General features: G+C 32.9%; 4 protein-coding genes across 5 annotated transcripts; 2 read left to right on the top strand and 2 right to left on the bottom strand.

The window, feature by feature from the left end:
- Positions 1 to 3,549: 3,549 nt before the first annotated feature.
- LOC107943077 (homeobox protein knotted-1-like LET12) lies at positions 3,550 to 5,756 on the bottom strand. The gene is made up of 4 exons (XM_016876806.2): positions 5,431 to 5,756; positions 4,890 to 5,024; positions 3,965 to 4,105; positions 3,550 to 3,847 (listed from the first exon to the last, which is right to left on the bottom strand). The coding sequence occupies exons 1-4, from the start codon at positions 5,725 to 5,727 to the stop codon at positions 3,809 to 3,811; spliced, it is 612 nt and encodes a 203-aa protein (XP_016732295.1). The 5' UTR covers positions 5,728 to 5,756; the 3' UTR covers positions 3,550 to 3,808.
- Positions 5,757 to 9,809: 4,053 nt separating this feature from the next.
- On the top strand, positions 9,810 to 10,517 carry LOC107943076 (uncharacterized). Of its 2 annotated transcripts, none has more exons than XM_041107783.1 (2): positions 9,810 to 9,966; positions 10,105 to 10,517. In XM_041107783.1, the coding sequence occupies exon 2, from the start codon at positions 10,107 to 10,109 to the stop codon at positions 10,377 to 10,379; it is 273 nt and encodes a 90-aa protein (XP_040963717.1). In that variant the 5' UTR covers positions 9,810 to 9,966; positions 10,105 to 10,106; the 3' UTR covers positions 10,380 to 10,517. The 2 variants fall into 2 exon arrangements, with proteins under 2 accessions (XP_040963717.1, XP_016732294.1); XM_016876805.2 differs by having other exon boundaries at positions 9,816 to 9,971.
- An 8,016-nt stretch (positions 10,518 to 18,533) lies between these two features.
- LOC107943078 (potassium transporter 10) lies at positions 18,534 to 21,428 on the top strand. Its single transcript, XM_016876807.2, has 7 exons — positions 18,534 to 18,750; positions 18,828 to 19,070; positions 19,154 to 19,201; positions 19,280 to 19,330; positions 19,399 to 19,712; positions 19,791 to 19,929; positions 20,013 to 21,428. The coding sequence occupies exons 1-7, from the start codon at positions 18,537 to 18,539 to the stop codon at positions 21,320 to 21,322; spliced, it is 2,319 nt and encodes a 772-aa protein (XP_016732296.1). The 5' UTR covers positions 18,534 to 18,536; the 3' UTR covers positions 21,323 to 21,428.
- Positions 21,429 to 22,396: 968 nt separating this feature from the next.
- Positions 22,397 to 22,948, bottom strand: LOC121224448 (uncharacterized). Its single transcript, XM_041107782.1, has one exon. The coding sequence runs from the start codon at positions 22,804 to 22,806 to the stop codon at positions 22,570 to 22,572; it is 237 nt and encodes a 78-aa protein (XP_040963716.1). The 5' UTR covers positions 22,807 to 22,948; the 3' UTR covers positions 22,397 to 22,569.

Raw genomic sequence — 22,948 nt, 5'->3', positions numbered from 1 at the left:
TTGTGCATTTTATTATAGTCTTACCCTTTAAATTTTATTTTTATCACAAATTGACCCATTTTGTTATTTTTGTTGTTTTATTAACTAATCTAGCTATTATTATTATATTTTGCCATTATATATATGTATATTTACGTCACCATTATTATACCATTTAGTTTTACATTGTTATTGTTATATTTTATTTATATTTACTTATTTAAATTTTGAATATATTTGTCCTATTATTATTATTATTATTATTATAACTATTTATATATATCATCTTATTATATATTTATATCTTATTATATATATGTATATATCTCTTTATAGACACGTTTTTTAGCTTATATACATACATATGTTTTGTTATACATACATACATATACGTCTATATCCATCATTCATTTTTATAAAATATACGTATATATGTCTTTTTTTACATATATATGTACATACTTACACTGTTTTATTTTACAATATACATACTTATATCATTTATTTTATGTAATATATATGTATGCACATACCCATTTTTTTATTTATATATGTACATATTTATACTTTTATAATATATATACATGTGTATGTACGTGTTTTTATATATATATACACATACTTATACATATTATTTATATTTTAAAATCTATATTTTTCTTACATATTTTCTATATTTTATAATTCACATACATATGTTTTATATATATATATATCGCAATACATATTAGCATCGTGTTTCATTTTGCCCAATATATCAAAATCCATTTCAAATAAATTAAATCTCGTGTTTAGATATTTGAAAAGTTGTGCCCTAACTTACTGGGTTTCGATTTTCACAATAAATCTAAACACGTGAATATTTTCAAACTCGAGTTTTCAAACGATCTCGGGAATTAAGAAAAGATCGTGTCCTAACTTACTGGGCATGATCCCTTTTCTAAACCCGAGATAATTAAAAGTCTTTTTAAATAAATAAATTTTTCGGCATGTACTCTCGCATCGGGAATTTGATACGTCGTGTCCTAATGCATTGGATATGACATGTCGTTTTCTCGAGATGAGGATTTTTTTTAAATAAAGGCAATATTTTGCGTTTGGAAATTCGAGAAAACATGCCCTAAGGTGCTGGGTGTCGATTTTTCTCGTTCAACCAAATAGCTAAATATCCTTCCAAAAATTTCAAATAAGGCAATATTTTGCATTCGAAAATTCAAGGAACGTGCCCTAATGTGCTGGGTTTCGATTTCCCGATTGACCGAATAGCCAAATATCCTCTTGAATTTTAATCCATGCCATTCGAGTTTTTTTTTCGGATCGTATTTTAAATTTCTTTAAAGTTTTCAGTTTTTCAACACTAAGACATTAAGTAATCAACTAGGTACCAATTTTGGGCGTATCGAGGGTGCTAATCCTTTCTCGTGCGTAACCGACTCCCGAACCCGTTTTTCTGAATTTCGTGGACCAAACTTGTTGTTTTAATAAAATTAAATTGTTTATTAAAAACAACCATCTTTTCAAGGTGACCCAATCACACATCATCAAAAAGGATTGGTGGCGACTCTCGTTTTCGTTTTCATTTTCAAAACCCAAGTCGACTCCGTTTTTCATCCAAAAATGGTGTCAACAATAATAATGAGTAAATCTATTAGCTAAAATAACTTAATATTATGTGAAAACAAGAAGCAACCACAATACTAAAATGATCAAATCAAAGTATAAAAATGAAATCTATAACTTATATAGAATATAGGGACTAATAGGAAATTTTAACCCTTCATGTTGCACTCTTTACCTCCCTTTTTTAAAGAGGGGTCATTTTCATCAACTTATTAGTTAAATCCAAAATCAAACAATTGGCGTATCAATGCATATCTTCGATACTTATCCATTTGAATTTTTTTTTGTTACTTATAGAAAGTGTCGGTATTTAAAAAAAAAGAAAGAAAAAATATCGTACAATTGAATTTATTTAAGAGTTAAATTATTCGTTCATGTTCGAAGTTTAGTTCGAGATTAAATATGATTTAGCCAAAATATTAGACCCAAACAATTAATGGGCTTAAATAAAAAAAAGTTTGTTTATAATATATACTGAGATCAAAGGCAGATCGTTACATTAAGATTTAGAGGGATTTAATTAAAAAATTTAAAAATTAAAAGATTTAATGAGAATGTTTAAAAATTTTGGTAGGTTATATTAAAATTTTTAGAAAATTTAAAAGCTTAAGGAGAATTGTCAAAAATCTTTTTTGGGGTCTAACTAAAAATTTTAAGGGTCTAAAAAGAAATTTCAAAAAAAGGGTAAATTACACCATGGTCACTTTTGTTTACCTTAGGTTACATTTCAATCACTTATGTTTGAAATGTTAAGTTTTAGTCACTTACGTTATCGTGTTGTAACATTTTAGTCACTGAGCCGTTAATTGACGTTAATGGTGTAATGGTAAGCTGACGTGGCACGTTAAATCATCATTTCAAACAAAAACTTTAGGTTAAATTATACAATTGGTCCCCATAATTTTTCGTTTTGAGCAATTTAATTCTTTTATGTTCTTTTAACTTTCTTTCTTTTTTTTCTTTTTTTTCCATTCTCTTCTGCTTCTCCCTCTGTTCTTCTACCTTCTTTATTTCTTTTAACATACTAGGAAGTCGAATTGGTAGTTAAGAAAGAAGCATGGTATGGGTTTATGGGTTTTCGTTATAGGTAAATGATGACAGTTGACTTCCTACTTTTTTCATTGCCAATTCGACTTCCTAATATGTTAAAAGAAATGGGAAATGTATGAAAACAGAGGGAGAAACAAAAGAGAATGGAAAAAAAAAGAGGAAAGTTTAAAGAACATAAAAGAAAAAAATTAAATTACTTAAAACGAAAAAAATATGGGGATCAATTGTAGAATTTAACCTAAAATTTTGTTTGAAATGATGATTTAACGTGCCACGTCAGCTTACCGTTACACCATTAACGACGATTAAGGGCTCAGTGACTAAAATGTTACAACATGATAACGTAAATGACTAAAACGTAACATTTTAAACATAAGTGACTAAAACGTAACCTAAGGTAAACAAAAGTGACCATGGATGTAGTTTACCCAAAAAAAATTGGGAGGGATCTCATTGGATCTGACGAGTATTAAGCTCCCAACATTCAGATCCTCAACCTTGCCCATTTTTAATGTTGTAATAATTTGTTGTTTGCCCAATGTGTTGGTCTCTTTGGTGGAACCTTATTTGGGTATTTCCTAATAATGTTTTGGATTTTCTTTTACAATGGAATTCATCTCCAATTGTTGGTGTGATCAAGAAGCGTTGGCTTGAGATGGTCTTTTAATATATGTATATATAAATACTTAAAAAAATATTAAATTTATGATATTAAATTAATTTCATATATAAAATATTCATATGCGAACTAATACACAATATAACGATGAGATCAAAATCGGGCAGAACATATCATATCAATGTAACTAGTACAAAAGAAAGAACTAATTACGCCAATTTATTATTGAAATGATACGCACCAACCTTAACAACCAGAACCATTACTAGACTAGATAGATATGAAAAGTGCTATAGATTGTAGTTGCACCGCCAGCACATCTATTTATATATACGCTTAACTATCTTCCAATGCAACATAACATATATCAAGGAAATAAGAACTCAAGCATCACATATATAAATAATAAGCTTAGGTTACAAAGTTTTGGATAATGATGTTAGAGAGGGATTGTTGAAGCAGGAGGGGTTTGGTTGGCTGCAATGGCTTCTTCAAGTTTAGTCATTTTTCAGGTACCCAATTGTCACAACTTTTGCAGCATTAATCCACGTACTTTGAATTATTCCTGGCTGTTTCTTGCTGCACAAGTTCCAAATAAGATGGTAAACTTTTAGCAATTTAATTTAATTTTTGTTAACAATCATTAATTATCTTCCATATGGGTATTTTGTTTAAATTATTATGGTAACAACATACAAGAAAAACATCAGGTGAGAGGTGAGTGGGCCTAGCGAGGTCCCTGAGTTGAGAATGCATGCCGTTGATGAAAGCTATTGTTTGCTGCTGAGGTTCTTCCATGGCTTCCTTTAGCTTGCTCAGTGCCGAGCAATATCCTTTCTGTATGCATGTCATGTCAACGTAAAACAGTTACAAAAGATATCTTAGGGTGAGTTTGGATGGGCGTTGCGTTCACTTGCGGTTAGTGTAAAAACGGCAGTGGCGGTGAGATTAGATACCGTAGCGATACTGTAGCGTGAGACAAAAAGTAAGCTAAACGCACCGCACACAATCGCCCATCCAAACTCACCCTTTAGTGTCAAAAAAAAATCTAAATTGATTTCATAGCTTAAAATTTATGGCAAACTACTTAAAAATAGAAATTTAAGACGCTATCATCATTCATATAGCAAATATTCTTCAAGTTAGGGTTCTTAAATATATATATGCTAAATTAGCAATGGTTATACCAATAATAACTAAATTGATATAAAGATTAAATATTATATCCTTTATGTCTAGCTAAGGTAGCATTTTTTTTAGACAAATTATGATATCAAACTTATCAAATATTGTATAAATTAATCGAGTTATGTTTTGTATGTATATATTAAAATTCAAACTTTAAAATTTACTTAACTCTAACATTTTTCTAACATTTTTCTTATAAGGATGCTATTACAATAATTAAAAAGATGTGGATTTAAACGCAATTTTAATTAAATTTAAAAATTGAGAATAATTATGAGTTGAAGTAGACATAGTATAAAAAAAAATCTTTTACCACCACCTAAAACATAAAAACTTAAACAAAAGGCCTGAAAACCTATATCAAAATCAATCCTTTTTCTTGTAATCAATATATTTAGGTGACCAAGCAAACTTATAATATGTATATATGTACCATAAAGAGGTCTAACTCTGATTGATTCAGCTGCATGCTGCTACAACATGGATTAATCTTAGTACTAATACTATGCTCAGCTTTCCTCTGGTTGCTCTTGCTATTATTTCTGCCTCTATCTCCAATGCCTCCAAGCTGACCAAATCAATAAAAAATTACTCAACTTGCCGACTTCTATATATAGATAAACAATAATATACATATTCCACTTTAGAATAATAATGTATGTTAAAGCATACCCTAAAAATATGCACTACTCTTTCAAATATATAACTTTCACATTTATTTGCCCTAAAAGTTAACACTATTACCATTGCTGTTACAACAACAAAGACGTGAGTGTGAAAGTGACTGCGATTTAAGGGTTGGAGAACTGGGTACCATCATTACTTGAGCATGTGTAAAGTTTTGAAACCCCAAATCCCAATTTTATCATAAAAATTAACAATCAGTACTTAGGATATCCTACAACAAGCAATGCAAAACTGGCTACATCCATAGTTTAAAGCCATTAAAGGGTTGTGAGAGAGATCAAAAGAACCTTTAAGCAATTGAGGTGATTCTCAACGAGCCTCTCATACAAAGGATGGCTTGAAATCCTGGTCTTGAGAAGCTCATCATCATCTTCTTCTTCCTTGTGATGATGATGATGATTTACTCCAACATTATTGTTCTTATTAGCCTCCATTTTTCCACTTTCTTTTGCAGAGCCTACAACAACTAAATAGTTTTGCCATATTTGTAAACCAAAAAAAGTGAAGTGAAGTGAGAGAGAGAGAGAGGTCACTGTAGGTACTATCTGGTAACAAAGATAGTCCCCATTTTTGGAATGACCCATGCATGCCTATATGCTGATAATAATAATAATAAATCAAAGGGTGTTATCACTTATCAGTCAGATATATTTAACACAGAAACACACTCGTTGAAAAAGTAGGTTTTCACTTTCCCTTTCGCCTGCGCAAACGAAAGGAACATTTCAAAGTAGAGCTTTCTCGAGTAATGGGAAAACCTGATCGTACACTTTTTTTTAATTCCTTAACTATTGTTTTTTTACATTTTTCAATTATAAAAAATTATAAAATAATTTTTAATTCTTTTTATCACCAACCATTCAGTAACTTACGGAAAAATTATATGTTGATAATAATAATTTTAACTTTTAAGGATAAAGTTAAAAATTATTTTAGGAGAGTCGAGATTAAAGTATATATTTTTATGAGAAGTAAAATATAATTTTATTTTATTGAATCATATCTTTGTGGTTTTTAAAATGAATAAGTTAAAATTTTAACATTTCGGGGAGTAAATAATAATTTTACTATATATGTAAAGTTTTATGAATTTTGAGGGACAAAAAGCAGTAAATTTCTATTTTAAGGTGACAGGGTCTCCTTTTCTTTGCCTTTATACATTGTATAATTTGGTCTCTTTTTTTTCAATTTTCTTTATAACCTTTTCAATTAAAAACTTTTTCAAAAAGAAAAATCTATAACTAAATTTCATCGGAAATATAAAAAAAATGAAACAATCAAAAATTCAATATAATGATTTTCATCTTTTCTCGTTATTTTAAAATTAACATTCAATGTCACAAAAAAAGAGAGACTAAATTACACAATATATAAATGTTGAGGATTTGTTTTATGAAATCAAAACTAAATTAACATAATATATAAATGTTGAAAGTTAAAAATCTAATTTTAAAAGCTTCCAAGTTATCCTTTTGTCAGTCATCAACCGATCAGTGACCAAAAAACAAAAAAAATCAAATAATTAGATAACTAAAAATAAAATTTACTAATAACTAGTGACTTCATGTAGAATTTACTTTTTCTTTTCTTTTCTTTTCTTAATCCTGTAGAGCTACACTGTGTTTATTTGACATTTCCACTGCTCAATTCTTTGCCTCTAACTTTTCGTACCGAAAAAATCCAAATTAGATTACTGTTTATTAGGGTACCCTTTCATCATCACCTCCTGGCTTGTTCCTACAAAAAAAAAACTTGTTCATTCACTATTCATTGACAATTCGATGTCTACCACTGCAATACATATATATATTATTAAATAGAATGTTTATGATACAGACAAGTGGAGAGGACGAGTATGAGATGAGCAAAATGTACTGTTTGATGAAGGGATAGTACTTGAATGGTTTTGGCAGGTTGCATAAATGGGGTCCTGTTTAGTTCAATTGGTGTCCCATATCAGGGATACCTTTCTTTGAAAACCCTTTTCACATGTATAAGATCCACTCTTAAAATCCCCAAGAATCAAATATATTTTATAATTAATTGTTTGGTATTCGTGATAAAAAATTAATTATTACTTTAATTAAGATAAAATAATTGGATTGTAATCTCTATTCATATTTTGAATGTGTGCTAACTTATTGATTCATGTGTAATAATATATCATCAAATTGAATCGTGCAATCAAATCTCTCGTATTAAAGAGCTTGGATTGAATTAGCTTGAAGATATATATTGGATATCTTAATAATAGCTTGAAGTAATATATATTGTATAGGCTTTTTTAGCTACTATTTTATCGGAGAGAGCGATTGTATTTGATTTAAGTATATTAGTAAGACAAAAAAGATATTTATACCTAGCACTTGTATAGGTTATGTATCGAGAATTTTAGCATTTGCTTGTTCATTATGACTTCTATCATTGTGAGTGCAGTTTGAGTGTAAACAAAGTGTGTTGGTTTAACATCTAAGTTTTAAAGGGGAAAATTTAAAGAAGAATGATGTAAATCTTTAGCTGCAAAAGTGATAGGTTGCTAAATCGATTTGTGATATAATTTAAATCACTTTTTGTACAAGTGGATTATCTTTCTGGACAAAATCTCGCAAATGTAGAAAAACCGAAATACATAAACTTCTTTATCTGTACATTTTGATCTATCATAATCCCATAAATAGGCGGAGCCTAGCAGAGGCCGAGGGGGGCCATGGCCCTCTAATATTTAAATATTTTACAATTTAGCAATTTGCAGTTATACTATGGCCCTTCCAAAAATATAAGTAGGCCCCTCCAATAATTTTATAGCATTAAAAATAATTATTCTTGATAAAAACAAAGGGGTTGTTATGCTGGATTGGTTATATGTTTAAATCGATTGTGATTGTGGAATACAGGTTCTTCTTCTTTTGAATCGATAATTCATACGTTTAAATCAATCGTTACGTAACACGTCTAATTTTAGCTTGGCCCCCAAAATTAACATCCTGGCTTCGCGTATTTCTTACAAATATTGAAATTTCTATACAAATAAATTTTAAAATATTTTAAAGTCAATTCACATTTTCTAATAGTTGTATTATTCTTAATTAAATTAATTGAATTTCTTAAAAATTTTAAGCAAATCAACCAATCAAACTATAAATGCCACTAAAATAAAGTGTGTGTATATATATATATTATATTACATGTGATAATAGTAAGACCTACCTGTTTTGAAAAACTTATTAGTTTAAATTATGCATATTTAGAGAATTGAGGAAAAACAAATGACAGTTGTAAAGCTGTCCCCAATGTTTTCAGAAATTTTAGTTTTATTTAACATTTTATTCAATATATATCATACAAACACTGTTCTCATCCAATCCTGATGTTATTTTTTATGATAAATACTAAAATCAATAATATTTTAATTAAATATTTTTATGTATGTGGCTTTTCGTTTTTTATTAATTAATTTTGAATTTATAATGGAATAAATCTCAAAATTATACTTGGACATTGATTTAATGTGTAATTGTATACATCAACTTTAATTTGGTGCAGTTATACACATGAAACTCTAATTATGGTTCAAATGTACACTTGAAATTTTAATTTTGATTTAATCATACACATTTAAAGAAATAAATACATAAATTCATTTTTATATTAAATAAATATATGCAATATATAAATATAAAATGATGTTATATCAATAATTGTGCTAATAATTTGCAAGAATTGGATCAAGTTAAAATTTATGTATACAATTACACATTAAACCATAGTTCATGCATAATTTTGAGATTTATCTCTTTATAAATTAAAGACTTAAAAATCTATTGTAACCAAAATTGTTTATTGAGAAAAATACAAGCAACCCTAGGTAATACTAAATTACGGTACATATTTATAAATATTTTTAGATGATCTGTATACATAAATTTTGATTCGGTATACATGAAAATTTGATTTTAATACACTTGTACACATTTAAAAAAATAAATACATACATTTATTTTCATATTGGGTTAATATAATTGTTTGTATGTACAATATATCAATGTAAAAGGATGGTAATTTGATAATATTGTTAGTGATTTGTGAAAATTTAATCAAATTTAAATTTCATGTATAAAATCACACAAAATCAAAATTCATGTATGACATTGCATATTGTATCAAAGTTCATGTATAGTTTTGATATTTATCCCTTTCAAATATAATACTGGTACAATTTTTTTTTGTTAATTTTTAAGGAGAAAGTGCCTATTAAGTCCCTTCATTATAGGGGCTAAATCTAATTAGTTCTTCTACTAATAAATACATCAATTTAGTTCTTTGTATTGTTAAAAAAGAATCTAAGAATATCAAATTGTAACAAAGTTAATATTTATAGTTAAAAGCTGACATAAAAAATATTTTTTTTATTTGCAGTTCAACTCTAAATGAAAGACTTCATTCGCAAAATTATAAAAAAAAATCAAAATATTAACTTTGCTAATAGTAAATGACATTTAAAAAAAATAGTAAAGGTTAGCTCTATTAAAAATTAAATTTATTTAGTTCTTTTAAATAGTGTAGGGGCTAAATTATAAAATTGGACCTAAATATTGTTAGCCCAAAAAATTATAAAATTGGACCAACCCATTATTTATATAAGGCCCAAAAAGTGAAATGACCCAAACGAAAAGTACTAACATAGCCTAAAAGGAATAAATAAAATAAAACAAAAAACCCAGTCCCTAAAAACTGAAATTTATCAGGCCGAAAGTCTCTCTCCTGCTACTGCCGCCTCTCGTTGCTGCCGGCTGAGCTTCCGCCCCCCGTCGTCGAGTACTGAGGTGAGGTTGTTTGTTTTTAGCTGCTGGCTGCTGCTACATTTTTGTTTTGTTAGCTTTGCTATTGCCATTTATTCACTGTCTGCACGAAAAGTGTTCGATGAAATGTCTACATGAATTTTTTTCTCCCAATTTTGTCAGAAATGACTAAGGGGTTGATATGGGCAACAGCAGAAGACTTAGCGAGAAACCGAGGAAAAGTAATTTCATTGTACCGACAAATACTTCGGAGCCTCAACTCTCCGAAACTGGAACTCAATTTAGCAGCGAGGTTGGCGAAGAAAGCAGAGGCACGCACCATTTTTATGTTGGGTTCTGAAGAGCGTTCGCTTCACAACATTGAAGACCTCATCGATGCTGCTGAATACTCTCTTTCTCTTTTGAAACAAGGCAAAATCCCCAAACATATTCAATAAATCTTCAACCATGTATTGCCACAGTTTCTTGCCTTTTCATTTTTGTATGTATATTTTGAATTTGTTTAACTTATATGGATAATAAAATGGGATTCAAATATCAACTTTGATTTTATATGAAAGTTTGATTTGATTCAATTTTTATAAATTACTAGCAATATTAGCGAATTAACACAATTTTATGTTGATATATTGCATACAGAAATAATTATATTAATCCAATATGAAAATAATTGTAGGTATTTTTTAAAAAAATATGTACAATTAAATTAAAATTAAAATATTACACACACGTGTGTGTATATGGGGGTGAAGCCAAAATTTTTTTTTTGAGGATGAGAGGTAAAATACAATTTCACCATTATATTAATATGTAATTTTGTAATTTTAAGATTAAATCGAAATTTTTATAAATTTGGGAATGATTAAACTATAATTTTATTATTTATTCACTTAAAATTTATAAAACTTTTAAGGGTTGAATGCATAATTTTCTATTTCAAGAGAGTCAAACCTTTTCTTGTGCCCCTCCCTTCCCCTTGTATTATACAAACTGGATGTATGAATTTGCGGACTGCGACTTCATATTAAAGGCATAGCCTACAAAAGAAATCTGCACTACTCTTTAATTCAAGTGGAAATTGAAACAAAAAACTATTTTCTTTCCACTCCCTTGAAATTCCTGAAGAAAACATAGTTTCATCAAATATGGAAGCTGAATACAAGACAGATTTGAGAGGAGATGATTCTAAATTCAAATACCCAATGCTAATCCAAGCTTCCATGAAATTTGTTTTAGGGGGCGCAAAATGAAATATTACCAATGCCACTGTCTTCACCATTTGGAGGTGGTATTAAATAAGATGTGTTTCTCAACCCCCATTTTAAAGTGATCGAGATCATTCCAATAGGAGGGACGAAAATGGAAACTCAAAACGGCTGCTTGTATGAAACATGAAGTTAACCCTGTCCTCTAAAAGAAAACACCCATCTTCTCCTTTTTTCATGCTTTACCAATAAAACCGAGTCGTAAAGACCAATGACCCTACCCCTCCTCCAACAACATGCACATTTCCCCCCACTCATAACCAAACCCAACCTTTCATAACCCTAAGGCCTAAACCTAACTAACATCTGGGAATTAAAAGGGAAATGATGACGACGATCATGTGATTGTCCATTGATTATCGATTTCAAAGGTAAATAAAAAAACACCACCCTTCCATGCGCATTTCTTGTTTCATTTTATGTAGGTTAATTTTGACGAGTTAAACTTGAATTAGGTTTAGATACTTAAAATTTTTAAATTCGAAATAAATATTTTATTATCAATTTTCCTAGGAATAAATCATAAAGGATTATGTGAATTACTAAAAGTAAATTAGCAGTTGCAGATCATGAATTATTTATTAATCAATTTTTTATAAACCTCTACTATCCAATATTCTAATTTGATCAAACCTTGTACCGATTGTATAATATACACGTGAAGAATATCTTAGCATTTATACTTTTTCACAATTAATAAAAAAGAGCTTTTTAAAAAGTTAGAAAATAACTATTGAATTATTCGAAGGTTTTTATTTATTTCATTAGGCTATTAAAATCGTTGTTGTATAGCCTTTTCTATTCACATTGGCTGCACCAATCAAACATATTTGAACGTCATGAATTTATGAATCAAAATTCATACAATTTTTTTTCTTCAATCTCCTATATTGGTCGTCAAATCGATTTGGATCTAAGATATGTTATTCTACTCATCGATGTATTGATCTATCGTCGAATTGTTACTTGGAACTAACTAGTCGAATTTAAAAAAAACGATACAATCCTAATAACTTAAATAAAAACTTTTGAATAGTTCATTGACTTAAATGAAAACTTTCGAATAGTTTAGTAACCATGTTGTAACTTTTTTAAAATTAAACCATCAAAACGTTAACTTATTAATAATATAATGTCATTGGGTATAGTTTACCCAAAGATTAAAGAAATGCAAAAATCATCTAATGATATAAATCATTACATGGAAAGCTGTTTTCATGGTCTGCATGTGAAAACGTGATCACTCCATTTCTTGTTGTTTGTTGTTGTAGTTCTGTTCCTTTACATATATATAAATGAAATAGAATCTCAGGCGTCACTGTCAGTTCGGCATTCAAATATCCATACAAAAAACAGCAAATTGTCTTGAAAACCGCCGACCTTTCACTTTGTTTATGTCAACCAAACTACATAGACTCGACCGCTCCTTAATTCCCAATCTTGTCTTTAAGCTCCTTTTTTTTTCCCAATGAAAGCTTCTAGGTTATCTGTAACTTAGCCACTGTTATCTGTTAATGGATTCTCCATTGAGACATGGAACCTACTGTTATCCCTTCAAGGTTTGTTTTTCCAAACACAGATACTTTAACCTGTTATTTCTTCTTCTTTTTTGCTTCCTGCATGTTTTGTTTCTGTTTTTGCTTTGTTTTTATCATATCCAAATGCAGTTTCTAGTGTTAATCAATAACCCATTTTAGTATTATTTTATTTGATTCCATATTTGATTCATTAGAGTGATGGGATCTTATAAAGAATCTGATATATGATGTATTAGTTTCAGTTGAATCATCTGCAGTACCTTAGTAGAATAAGTGCTTGATTATCTCTTGAGGAAATTCAGTGAGTGGATCAAGTTAAAATTTTTTAAAAAATATTGGGATCTAGTTAAAAATTTCAATTTTTTTGTGAGATTGAGAAATTTTGAAATTACAAGGCAGAATGAGATTTTCCAAAAATTAGGGGGCCAAACTGGGGGGATATTCGAATTGTGTGTGAATTTGTGATGTTAAGAAGTGTCTTCGATTTTTGTTGTTGTTATTTTGTTCTTACTGAACTTGGTTGCTTTTTATGAAAAATTGTTTGGATAGTATTGGAACCCACCCATTGTTTGAAAAGTCAAAAAGGGTGGGCACAGAAAGTAGAAAGTAAAATTGGTTGGCAAGTTGGGTTAAAAGTTGGCATGGGATAATTGCAATTTTGGTCCCTAATTGTATAGGGACATTGCAAGTTGATCCTTGAACCTCAACTATAAATAGGCCTAACCATTTCTTACTTTCTTCATCCCACACTTGCCATTCTCTACTTAAGGCAATTGTTCTCTCTCCCTATTTGTAAACTTTCACTTGTATTTTTGGAGTGAAATATATTTGGTAGTGCCCGAGGACGTAGGCAAAATTTGCTGAACCTCGTTAAAATTCTAGTGTTCTTTATTTTTTGTTCTGCATATTTTGCAAGTGTCATTGTAGTGATTTATTGTGCTATTAAATTACGATAGAGGGATATTCTGGCTAGGAAAGATCTGGTATGTAAGCGATCCTCGTGATCCACATCTCTTTCCTGGGAATTGAACTTAGTGTGATTTTTCAGTACAATAATTTTACTCTTTCACACGCTTCCTCGCAACAATTGGTACCAGAGCCAGGTTCGTACTTGGGGAATACGACCGTTTACGGTACTATTCACGTATACGGCACTATTCACGTATACAGTACTATTCACGTATACGGCACTATTCACGTATACGGGACTGTTCACGTATACAGTAGTTGGGACTGAGGAGAAAAATGGCAGCAGCATCGTCATCAGCAAGGACTACTGTGACAAATGCAAAATTTGAAGTAGAGAAATTTGACGGTACCAATAATTTTGGTATGTGGCAGTGTGAGATCCTGGATGTCTTATGTCAGCAAGAGCTGGATATAGCCCTTGAAGAAAAACCTGACAAGATGGATGACAAGGAGTGGGCCAAGATCAATAGACAGGCGTGTGGTACAATCCGCCTATGTTTGGCCAAAGAGCAGAAGTACTCCGTCATGAGGGAGACATCAGCGAAGAAGCTGTGGGATACATTGGAAGAAAAGTTTCTAACGAAAAGTCTTGAAAATAGGCTTTATATGAAAAAGAAACTTTTTCGGTTCACGTATGCACCCGGTATGTCGATGAATGACCATGTGAACTCATTCAATAAAATTTTAGCAGACTTGCTAAATTTGGATGAGAAATTTGAAGATGAAGACAAGGCATTATTGTTGTTGAATTCCCTTCCTGATGAATATGATCATCTTACCACCACATTGCTTCATGGGAAAGATTCAATCACATTTGATGCAGTCTGTAGTGCGTTGTATAGATCTGAGACTCGAAAGAAAGATAAAAGAGATCACAGAGATACAACTGCAGAAGTCTTAACAGTAAGAGTTCGTTCACACAGCAGCAAACCTGGTAGAAGGGGTAAGTCCAAAGGGAGACCCGCCAAAGATGAATGTGCCTTTTGTCGTGAGAAAGGGCATTGGAAAAAGAATTGTCCTAAGTTACAAAAGGGCAAGTCTATTTCTAATGCATGTGTAGCGGAACATGATGAGGAGTCAGACTTTAGCTTGGTTGGCATGGCAATGACATGTCAAACGGATGAGTGGATATTGGATTCGGGATGTACTTACCATATGTGTCCTAATAAGGACTGGTTTTCTAGTCTTGAAGAACTAGAAGGTGGAGTTGTTTTTATGGGCAATGATAGTGCCTGTAAGACAATGGGTGTAGGTACAATCAAATTGAAGAACCATGACGGCTCAATCCAAGTTCTGACAGATGTTCGCTATGTACCCAGCTTGAAGAAAAATCTCATCTCATTAGGGGCCCTAGAATCTAAAGGGCTCACAATCACTTTGAGAGATGGATTACTAAAGGTAGTAGCTGGGGTATTGACGGTGATGAAAGGCACTAGAAGAAATAACTTGTACTATTTAAATGGAAGTACAGTTATTGGATCAACATCAACAGCTTCTGCGGAAGATGCAGATTCAGAGGCTACCAGGTTATGGCATAGGCGATTGGGACATGCTGGTGAAAAAGCTTTGCAGGCTTTGGCGAAGCAAGGCTTGTTGAAAGGTGCAAATTCTTGCAAATTGGAATTTTGTGAACATTGTGTTCTGGGCAAGCAGACGAGGGTAAAATTTGGTTCAGCAATTCACAATACGAAAGGAATTCTGGACTATGTTCACAGTGATGTGTGGGGACCTACCAAAGTGGCTTCTTTGGGAGGTATGCACTATTTTGTTACTTTTCTTGATGATTATTCAAGAAAAGTATGGGTGTATCTAATGAAAAGAAAAAATGAAGTTTTGGATGCATTTCTGAAGTGGAAGAAGATGGTGGAGACTCAGACAGGTCGAAAGGTCAAACGACTTCGATCAGATAATGGTACTGAGTACAAAAATGATCCATTTCTACAAGTATGTCAAGATGAGGGCATTGTGCGACACTTCACTGTTCGAGATACACCACAGCAGAATGGGGTGGCAGAACGCATGAATCGGACTATACTGGAGAAAGTTCGATGTATGTTGTCCAATGCTGGATTGGGTAAGGAATTTTGGGCTGAGGCAGTTACATATGCGTGCCATCTAATTAACCGATTGCCATCAGCTGCAATAAATGGAAAAACTCCTATGAAGATGTGGACTGGTAAACCTGCTACTGATTATGATTCTTTACATGTTTTTGGTTCCACTGCATATTATCATGTAAAAGAATCTAAGTTAGACCCAAGAGCAAAGAAAGCATTATTCATGGGTATAACTGGTGGTGTAAAAGGATACCGTCTCTGGTGTCCTAATACAAGGAAGATTGTTTTCAGTAGAGATATAACTTTTGATGAATCAACCATGATGAAGAACGAGGATTCACAAAAGGATGACAAAACCAGTAGTACTTTGCAGCAGGTGGAGTTTGAAAAGGTTAATGATGATCCAGCTAATATTGAAAGAACAAATGATGAAGAAGTTTCGACCCAAGAACTTCTACAGCAACAAGATTCAATTGCATATAGGAGGCCAAGAAGAGAGATTCGTAAGCCTGCTAGCTTTGACGATATGGTGGCCTATGCACTTCCAATTGCAGATGATGATGTTCCTTCCACTTACACAGAAGCAATAAGTAACTCTGATGGTGTAAAGTGGAAGCAAGCTATGAATGAAGAAATGCAGTCTCTTCATAAAAATAGGACTTGGGAGTTGGTGAGACTGCCCAAGGGAAAGAAGGCAATTGGATGCAAATGGGTATATGCAAAGAAGGAAGGATTTCCTGGTAAAAATGAAATTCGATACAAGGCTAGATTGGTAGCAAAGGGTTACGCTCAGAAAGAAGGAATAGACTACAATGAAGTGTTTTCTCCAGTTGTGAAGCATTCGTCTATTCGGATTTTGCTAGCCTTGGTTGCGCAATACGATCTTGAACTAGTTCAGCTTGATGTGAAGACCGCGTTTTTACACGGTGATTTGGAAGAGGAAATCTATATGACTCAGCCAGATGGATTCAAGGTTGCTGGAAAAGAAAATTGGGTTTGCAAACTGACAAAGTCGCTTTATGGATTGAAGCAATCTCCGAGGCAGTGGTACAAGCGATTTGATCAGTTCATGAAAGGGCAAAGCATCTAAGAGCAAAGTTGAGATTGAGAGATTGAAGACTCAACTCAATCTCGAGTTTGAGATGAAAGATCTAGGTGAAGCTAAGAAGATTCTTGGCATGGAAATATGTAGAGATAGAGCTCATGGCAGAGTTAGCTTGTCTCAGAAGCAGTATTTGAAGAAAGTACTACAGCAGTTTGGCATGAACGAGCAGACCAAACCTGTAAGTACCCCGTTGGCTTCTCATTTCAAGCTTTCTGCACAACTATCTCCTTCGACGAATACGGAACGAGAATACATGTTGCAAGTTCCGTATTCTAATGCAGTGGGTAGCTTGATGTATGCAATGGTGTGTACAAGACCCGACATTTCACAGGCAGTTAGTATAGTGAGCAGGTATATGCATAATCCTGGAAAAGGACATTGGCAAGCTGTGAAATGGATTCTACGGTATATTCAGAAGACCGTGGATGTTGGATTACTGTTCAAGCAGGATAATACACTTGGTAAAGGTGTTATTGGGTACGTTGATTCTGACTATGCCGGTGATTTGGACAAGCGAAGATCAACCACCGGTTATGTGTTTACACTTGCTGGAGGACGAATAAGTTGGAAGTCTACACTACAGTCTACAGTTGCATTGTCAACCACAGAAGCCGAGTACATGGCTGTAACAGAGGCTGTAAAGGAGGCTATTTGGTTACAAGGTATAGCTAAAACCTTGGGGTTGGTTCAGGAGCATATTAACGTGTATTGTGATAGTCAAAGTGCTATTCATTTAGCAAAGAATCAAGTCTATCATGCACGTACAAAACATATCGACGTACGATTCCATTTTGTGCGGGAAATTATTGAAGAGGGGAAATTTTGTCTTCAGAAGATCAAGACTGCAAATAATCCCGCAGATATGATGACCAATGTGGTAACAGCAACCAAGTTCGAACATTGTTTGAACTTGATTAATATCCTGCAAGTTTAACAGTTGAAGAAGGCACTATCAAGTATTGTTATCAAAGGCAGAAAGAATTGTGTGAAGATAAGATTATCCTAATCAAATCTTCAAGGTGGAGATTATTGGAACCCACCCATTGTTTGAAAAGTCAAAAAGGGTGGGCACCGAAAGTAGAAAGTAAAATTGGTTGGCAAGTTGGGTTAAAAGTTGGCATGGGATAATTGCAAATTTGGTCCCTAATTGTATAGGGACATTGCAAGTTGATCCTTGAACCTCAACTATAAATAGGCCTAACCATTTCTTACTTTCTTCATCCCACACTTGCCATTCTCTACTTAAGGCAATTGTTCTCTCTCCCTATTTGTAAACTTTCACTTGTATTTTTGGAGTGAAATATATTTGGTAGTGCCCGAGGACGTAGGCAAAATTTGTTGAACCTCGTTAAAATTCTAGTGTTCTTTATTTTTTTGTTCTGCATATTTTGCAAGTGTCATTGTAGTGATTTATTGTGCTATTAAATTACGATAGAGGGATATTCTGGCTAGGAAAGATCTGGTATGTAAGCGATCCTCGTGATCCACCTCTCTTTCCTGGGAATTGAACTTAGTGTGATTTTTTAGTACAATAATTTTACTCCTTCACACGCTTCCGCGCAACAGATAGTTTGTTGTCTGTCAGAGGTGCTTGTTGCAGTGTCTTTACCGATTTGATTATGTGTTTAATTCGTTTAATGATGTATAGAAAGAAACCTGGATGCATACAATCCTTCTGTCATTCCAAAGCATCGGAGTAGTTTACGGTCGATTGAGTACTGCTCCTTTATACGTCTTCGGTTCGATCCCTCAAAACGACTTCAAATCTGATGAGAGTGCGTACGAATACTTCTCGTTTATCTTCTGGACGTTAACGGTCCTATCGTTAGTGAAGTATACCTTCATAGTACTCAAAGCCGACAATGACGGAGAAGGTACGTACCGATGATCTTTCGGCAACTTATAAGCCAATCACAAAACCGAATTTCACCTTCGAATGATATCTTTGCAGGTGGTACTTTTGCTTTGTACTCACTATTGTGTAAGCATGCAAAAGTCGGTCTACTCCCTAACGATAAAACTTCCGATGATGTTACAAATAACGAGACCGGAAGTCCTTCCCGCACCAAAGCCGAATCGAGAGCACGAAGGGCTATCGCAAAACATAAGAGTAGTCATTACTTGATGTTGTTCTTAGCATTGTTCGGTTCTTGCTTGATAATATGTGATGCAGTCCTTACTCCGGCTATTTCGGGTTTGATCGACTCCTTTCGATGTCACATTGTAGTTTAATACCTTCTTGTGTTTATGTTTCGTTTTTTTGTTTTCTTTTGGCAGTTTTATCGGCTGCATCGGGTCTTCGACGATCGTTAACGGATATCAAATGTAAGAACTAAGTAATTGGAACATACAAGTTTATGTTTTTCAACCATTGATAATAAACTTTTTATGTTGTTTCTGCAGATTCGTCATCCCGTAAAACTGAGGATTCGGTATTGAAAGATCTAAGGAAATGTAAGTTTTTACGAAACTCGATGTTTTTGATATCAATATATCGTGACTCGGCCTCTTATTTATTTCAGATGTACCTGTGCCTACTTCATGTGCCATATTGGTTTGCCTTTTCACTCTACAACAATACGGTAGCCATAGAATCGGGTCGATATTCGCTCCGGTAGTCATATTATGGCTTTTATTTATTACCGGAGTCAGTATATATAACATTTTTCACTACGATCCACATATCGTATTTGCAATCTCCCCGAAGTACATGTACAAGTTTTTCCAAAGTATAAGCTGGCGTAGTTGGAGATCATTGGGCAGTATTACTCTTTGTGTCGCAGGATCGGAAGCAATGTTTGCCGATATCGGTCATTTCTCGACGAAATCGATCAAGGTACTCAATCTTAGTTCACATTCTAAGCCACTTCAATAAAAATGCAAGCTTTATATTAACTTTTCTTGGTTCCGGCAGATGACGTTCGTATGCTTGATTTACCCGATTCTTATTTTAAGTTATGCCGGTCAAGCCGCATTCATCTCCCACGCACTCTCCATAAAGGATTCATCCTTCGCTATAGAAGATTATAACCATTTTTATAGATCCGTACCCGGTAAATTCACTCATTTACTTTCTATTCTACACTTCACATTAGCATTTTTATCACTAAACCGAAGATTGATTCGGCAATTTCAGATCATATTCACTACGTATTCACGATATTATCTCTACTTGCATCGGCAATCGGAAGCCAAGCAACGATAACTGCATGTTTTTCGATCGTAAACCAATGCCTAGCGCTTGGTTGCTTTCCGAGAGTAAAAGTGGTTCATACATCAGATAAGATACACGGCCAGGTCTATATCCCGGATCTTAACTGGATGATAATGATTCTTAGCCTCGGTATTACAATCGGTTTCCATGATATAGTGCGAATCGGAAATGCATCAGGCATGGCTATAATCTCTGGCATGTTGGTAACAACTTGTTTAACGTCACTTGTGATTGCTCTATACTGGGAAAAGAGTCTGCTGCTGTCCGCTTGCTTTTTGGTGTTTTTTGGGTCGATTGAAGCCGTTTATTTGTCATCGAACTTGTTGAATTTTCACAAAGGAGCATGGTATATTGCTGTTCTTTTGGCACTAAGCTTGACTACCATGGTTGCATGGCATTATGGGACATTGAAGAAATATCAGTTTGATATAGAAAACAAGGTGTCTATGGAATGGCTTACGGATCCCACCTCAGGTCTCAGAGTTTCCAGGGTGCCCGGAATAGGCTTTGTTTACACCAACGTAGTAACCGGAATCCCAGCTTTCTTCTCCCATTTCATCGCGAACGTACCAGCTTTTCATCAAGTGCTGATTTTTGTGTCATTCAAGTCATTGCCGAAACCTTTTGTTTCACCAACTAAGCGTTACCTTATAGGCAGAGTTGGTAATAGAGATAATAAAATTTATCGATGCATCGTACGATACGGATACCACGATCACATTAGAGACTCAGATGATTTCGAGGAACAAATCATCCGCTCGATCGGAGAGTTCATTTCCTTGGAAGAACACGACGCCGAGTCTTTAATATCAACCGAAGGAAAAATGATTATCGTAGGTAAACAACTCCCCGAAGGGGATGCTCTGATACCATTACACGATACAGGAGCCACAAGCTCGCCCCGTGCATCAACTCAAACGAACATAAACACAACCGAGGATACTAACCCGAAAAGAAAGAGGAAAAAGGTACGATTCATGTTGCCGACTAATAGCCCAAAAATGTGTCCGTCAGTACGAGAGGAACTAAACGAACTGGTTGATGCGAGGGAAAGTGGGACAGCATATTTCTTGGGTCAATCGCATATAGCAGTACGTAACGGCTCAAACTTTATCAAGCGATTCCTCATAATGGTGTATGTTTTCTTCGATAAAAATTGCAGAGAGCCTCATGTGGCATTGAACATCCCTCATGCAGCATTGGTGGAAGTTGGTATGGTCTATACTATATAATTTGTAAAGTTACTGAGTAGAAAAATATATACAATGTCGTCTCCAAAGTTTAAACTTACGTTTTCCCGTTAGAGATCAGTACAATGTGTTTTACCATTATACCCAACCACTTGTTGGTAGTTTGGTTGTTTTTTTTTTTGTGAATACCAAGATAAATTGTAAGTTTCAATAAATTTGGCTTAAGGATATGCATAGTTCAATTAAAATTGAATTAATAAACTGAATCAAATTAGTTCAATTAATCAATTTGTTATTGAAATTAATTTGATTCAAAGTTAAAGTTTAAAAAATCAATTATTGATCAATTCGATTAAAAAGCAGTTAATTAGTCGAATTAATTGATTAATCAAAATTATATATATACATACTCATTATATATTAATGGAAAGGACTCAATAAATTTTGATATAATTTCCCATGGTAGACTCTATATTATGAATTGAAATAAAATAAATATAACAATTAACAAAAACACTTTGAACAACATAGAGAATGTGTGTTCTTATGTTTTTTTAGTGTTTTCATTGTCATGTTGTTAACTTGTTGAACTAAAATGAGACAAATTTCAGTTAACTCCAAAATCAACCGATTTAGCTTGATTTGGTTAATTATTTTTAAAAAATAAATTATAAGAAAAAGGTAAAATATTAACAATAATGTAGAATTAGCGTAATTTAAACTCAAAGTATACTTAAAAAGGGAGAACACTTTAACCCTCTATTAAGAGTTTTAAGATTCAATTAATAGCGAAATTCGTGGATACGGGAATTGTAGCTGAATTTTTTGAAAATTGAGTCATTTTGGTTGGATGATAATACGGAACCCTTGGCCCGAAAAAGGTGAAATTATGTTTGTGTCCCTTTAAGATTTATAAAAATGGTAAATTTTCAGTTTGGGTCCCAATAAATTTAGAAACCCATTCTGTCTGCATTCTCCCTTGTCCTACTTTTACTTGAATTTTTTTATGCCTATGAATATGATGACATCAATTATTGAGGCTTCCACAAGAAAAAACACTTGATTCATAAAAAAACGAATACGAAGATTAATTTAGATATATGCAAAGATTCAAAGTTATTTAAACTCCATTTTATATCCAGGCATATATATATACACAAAGATACGCAAAGAAAATAAAAAATAAAAGAGCTATGAAAATTGTATTATGAAAGAAAAAAAAACAGGGGATTAAGTCGTCTTCCCTATATTGTTTAAACACAGTTTTATTAGCTTTAGATCCAACAAACCTAGTGACCAACAGAGATTGTTGTGTCGCTTAACCCCAAAGGAGACCGAGAAATCTGTTGTCGGGAAATATATCTAAGAACAGGTCTCTTCATCATCTCAGGCTGTCCAGGCGACCGGTCAATGATATGCTCCGATTCTTGCTTTATTTTTCGAACTTGGCTATGAATTGGAACACTACCCATGTCTTCTTTTCCTCTGAAATTATTACTCTTGTTGTTGTTGTTGTTTAGCTCCATCTCTGTTTCTTCAAATCTCTGTCTCTGTTTCTTCAAAACTATGTCGATGGTTATAAATATATTAATTATTTATATAGAGAGAAGAAAAGGATAGGGATGGGGAGACGTAGGTGGGCAGTACAGGGAAAGATCGAAGTGGTCT

The sequence above is a fragment of the Gossypium hirsutum genome, chromosome D12, assembly GCF_007990345.1.
Source record: "Gossypium hirsutum isolate 1008001.06 chromosome D12, Gossypium_hirsutum_v2.1, whole genome shotgun sequence".
In the NCBI taxonomy this organism is placed as follows: domain Eukaryota; kingdom Viridiplantae; phylum Streptophyta; class Magnoliopsida; order Malvales; family Malvaceae; genus Gossypium; species Gossypium hirsutum.
This window is presented reverse-complemented; position numbering and strand designations above follow the sequence as displayed.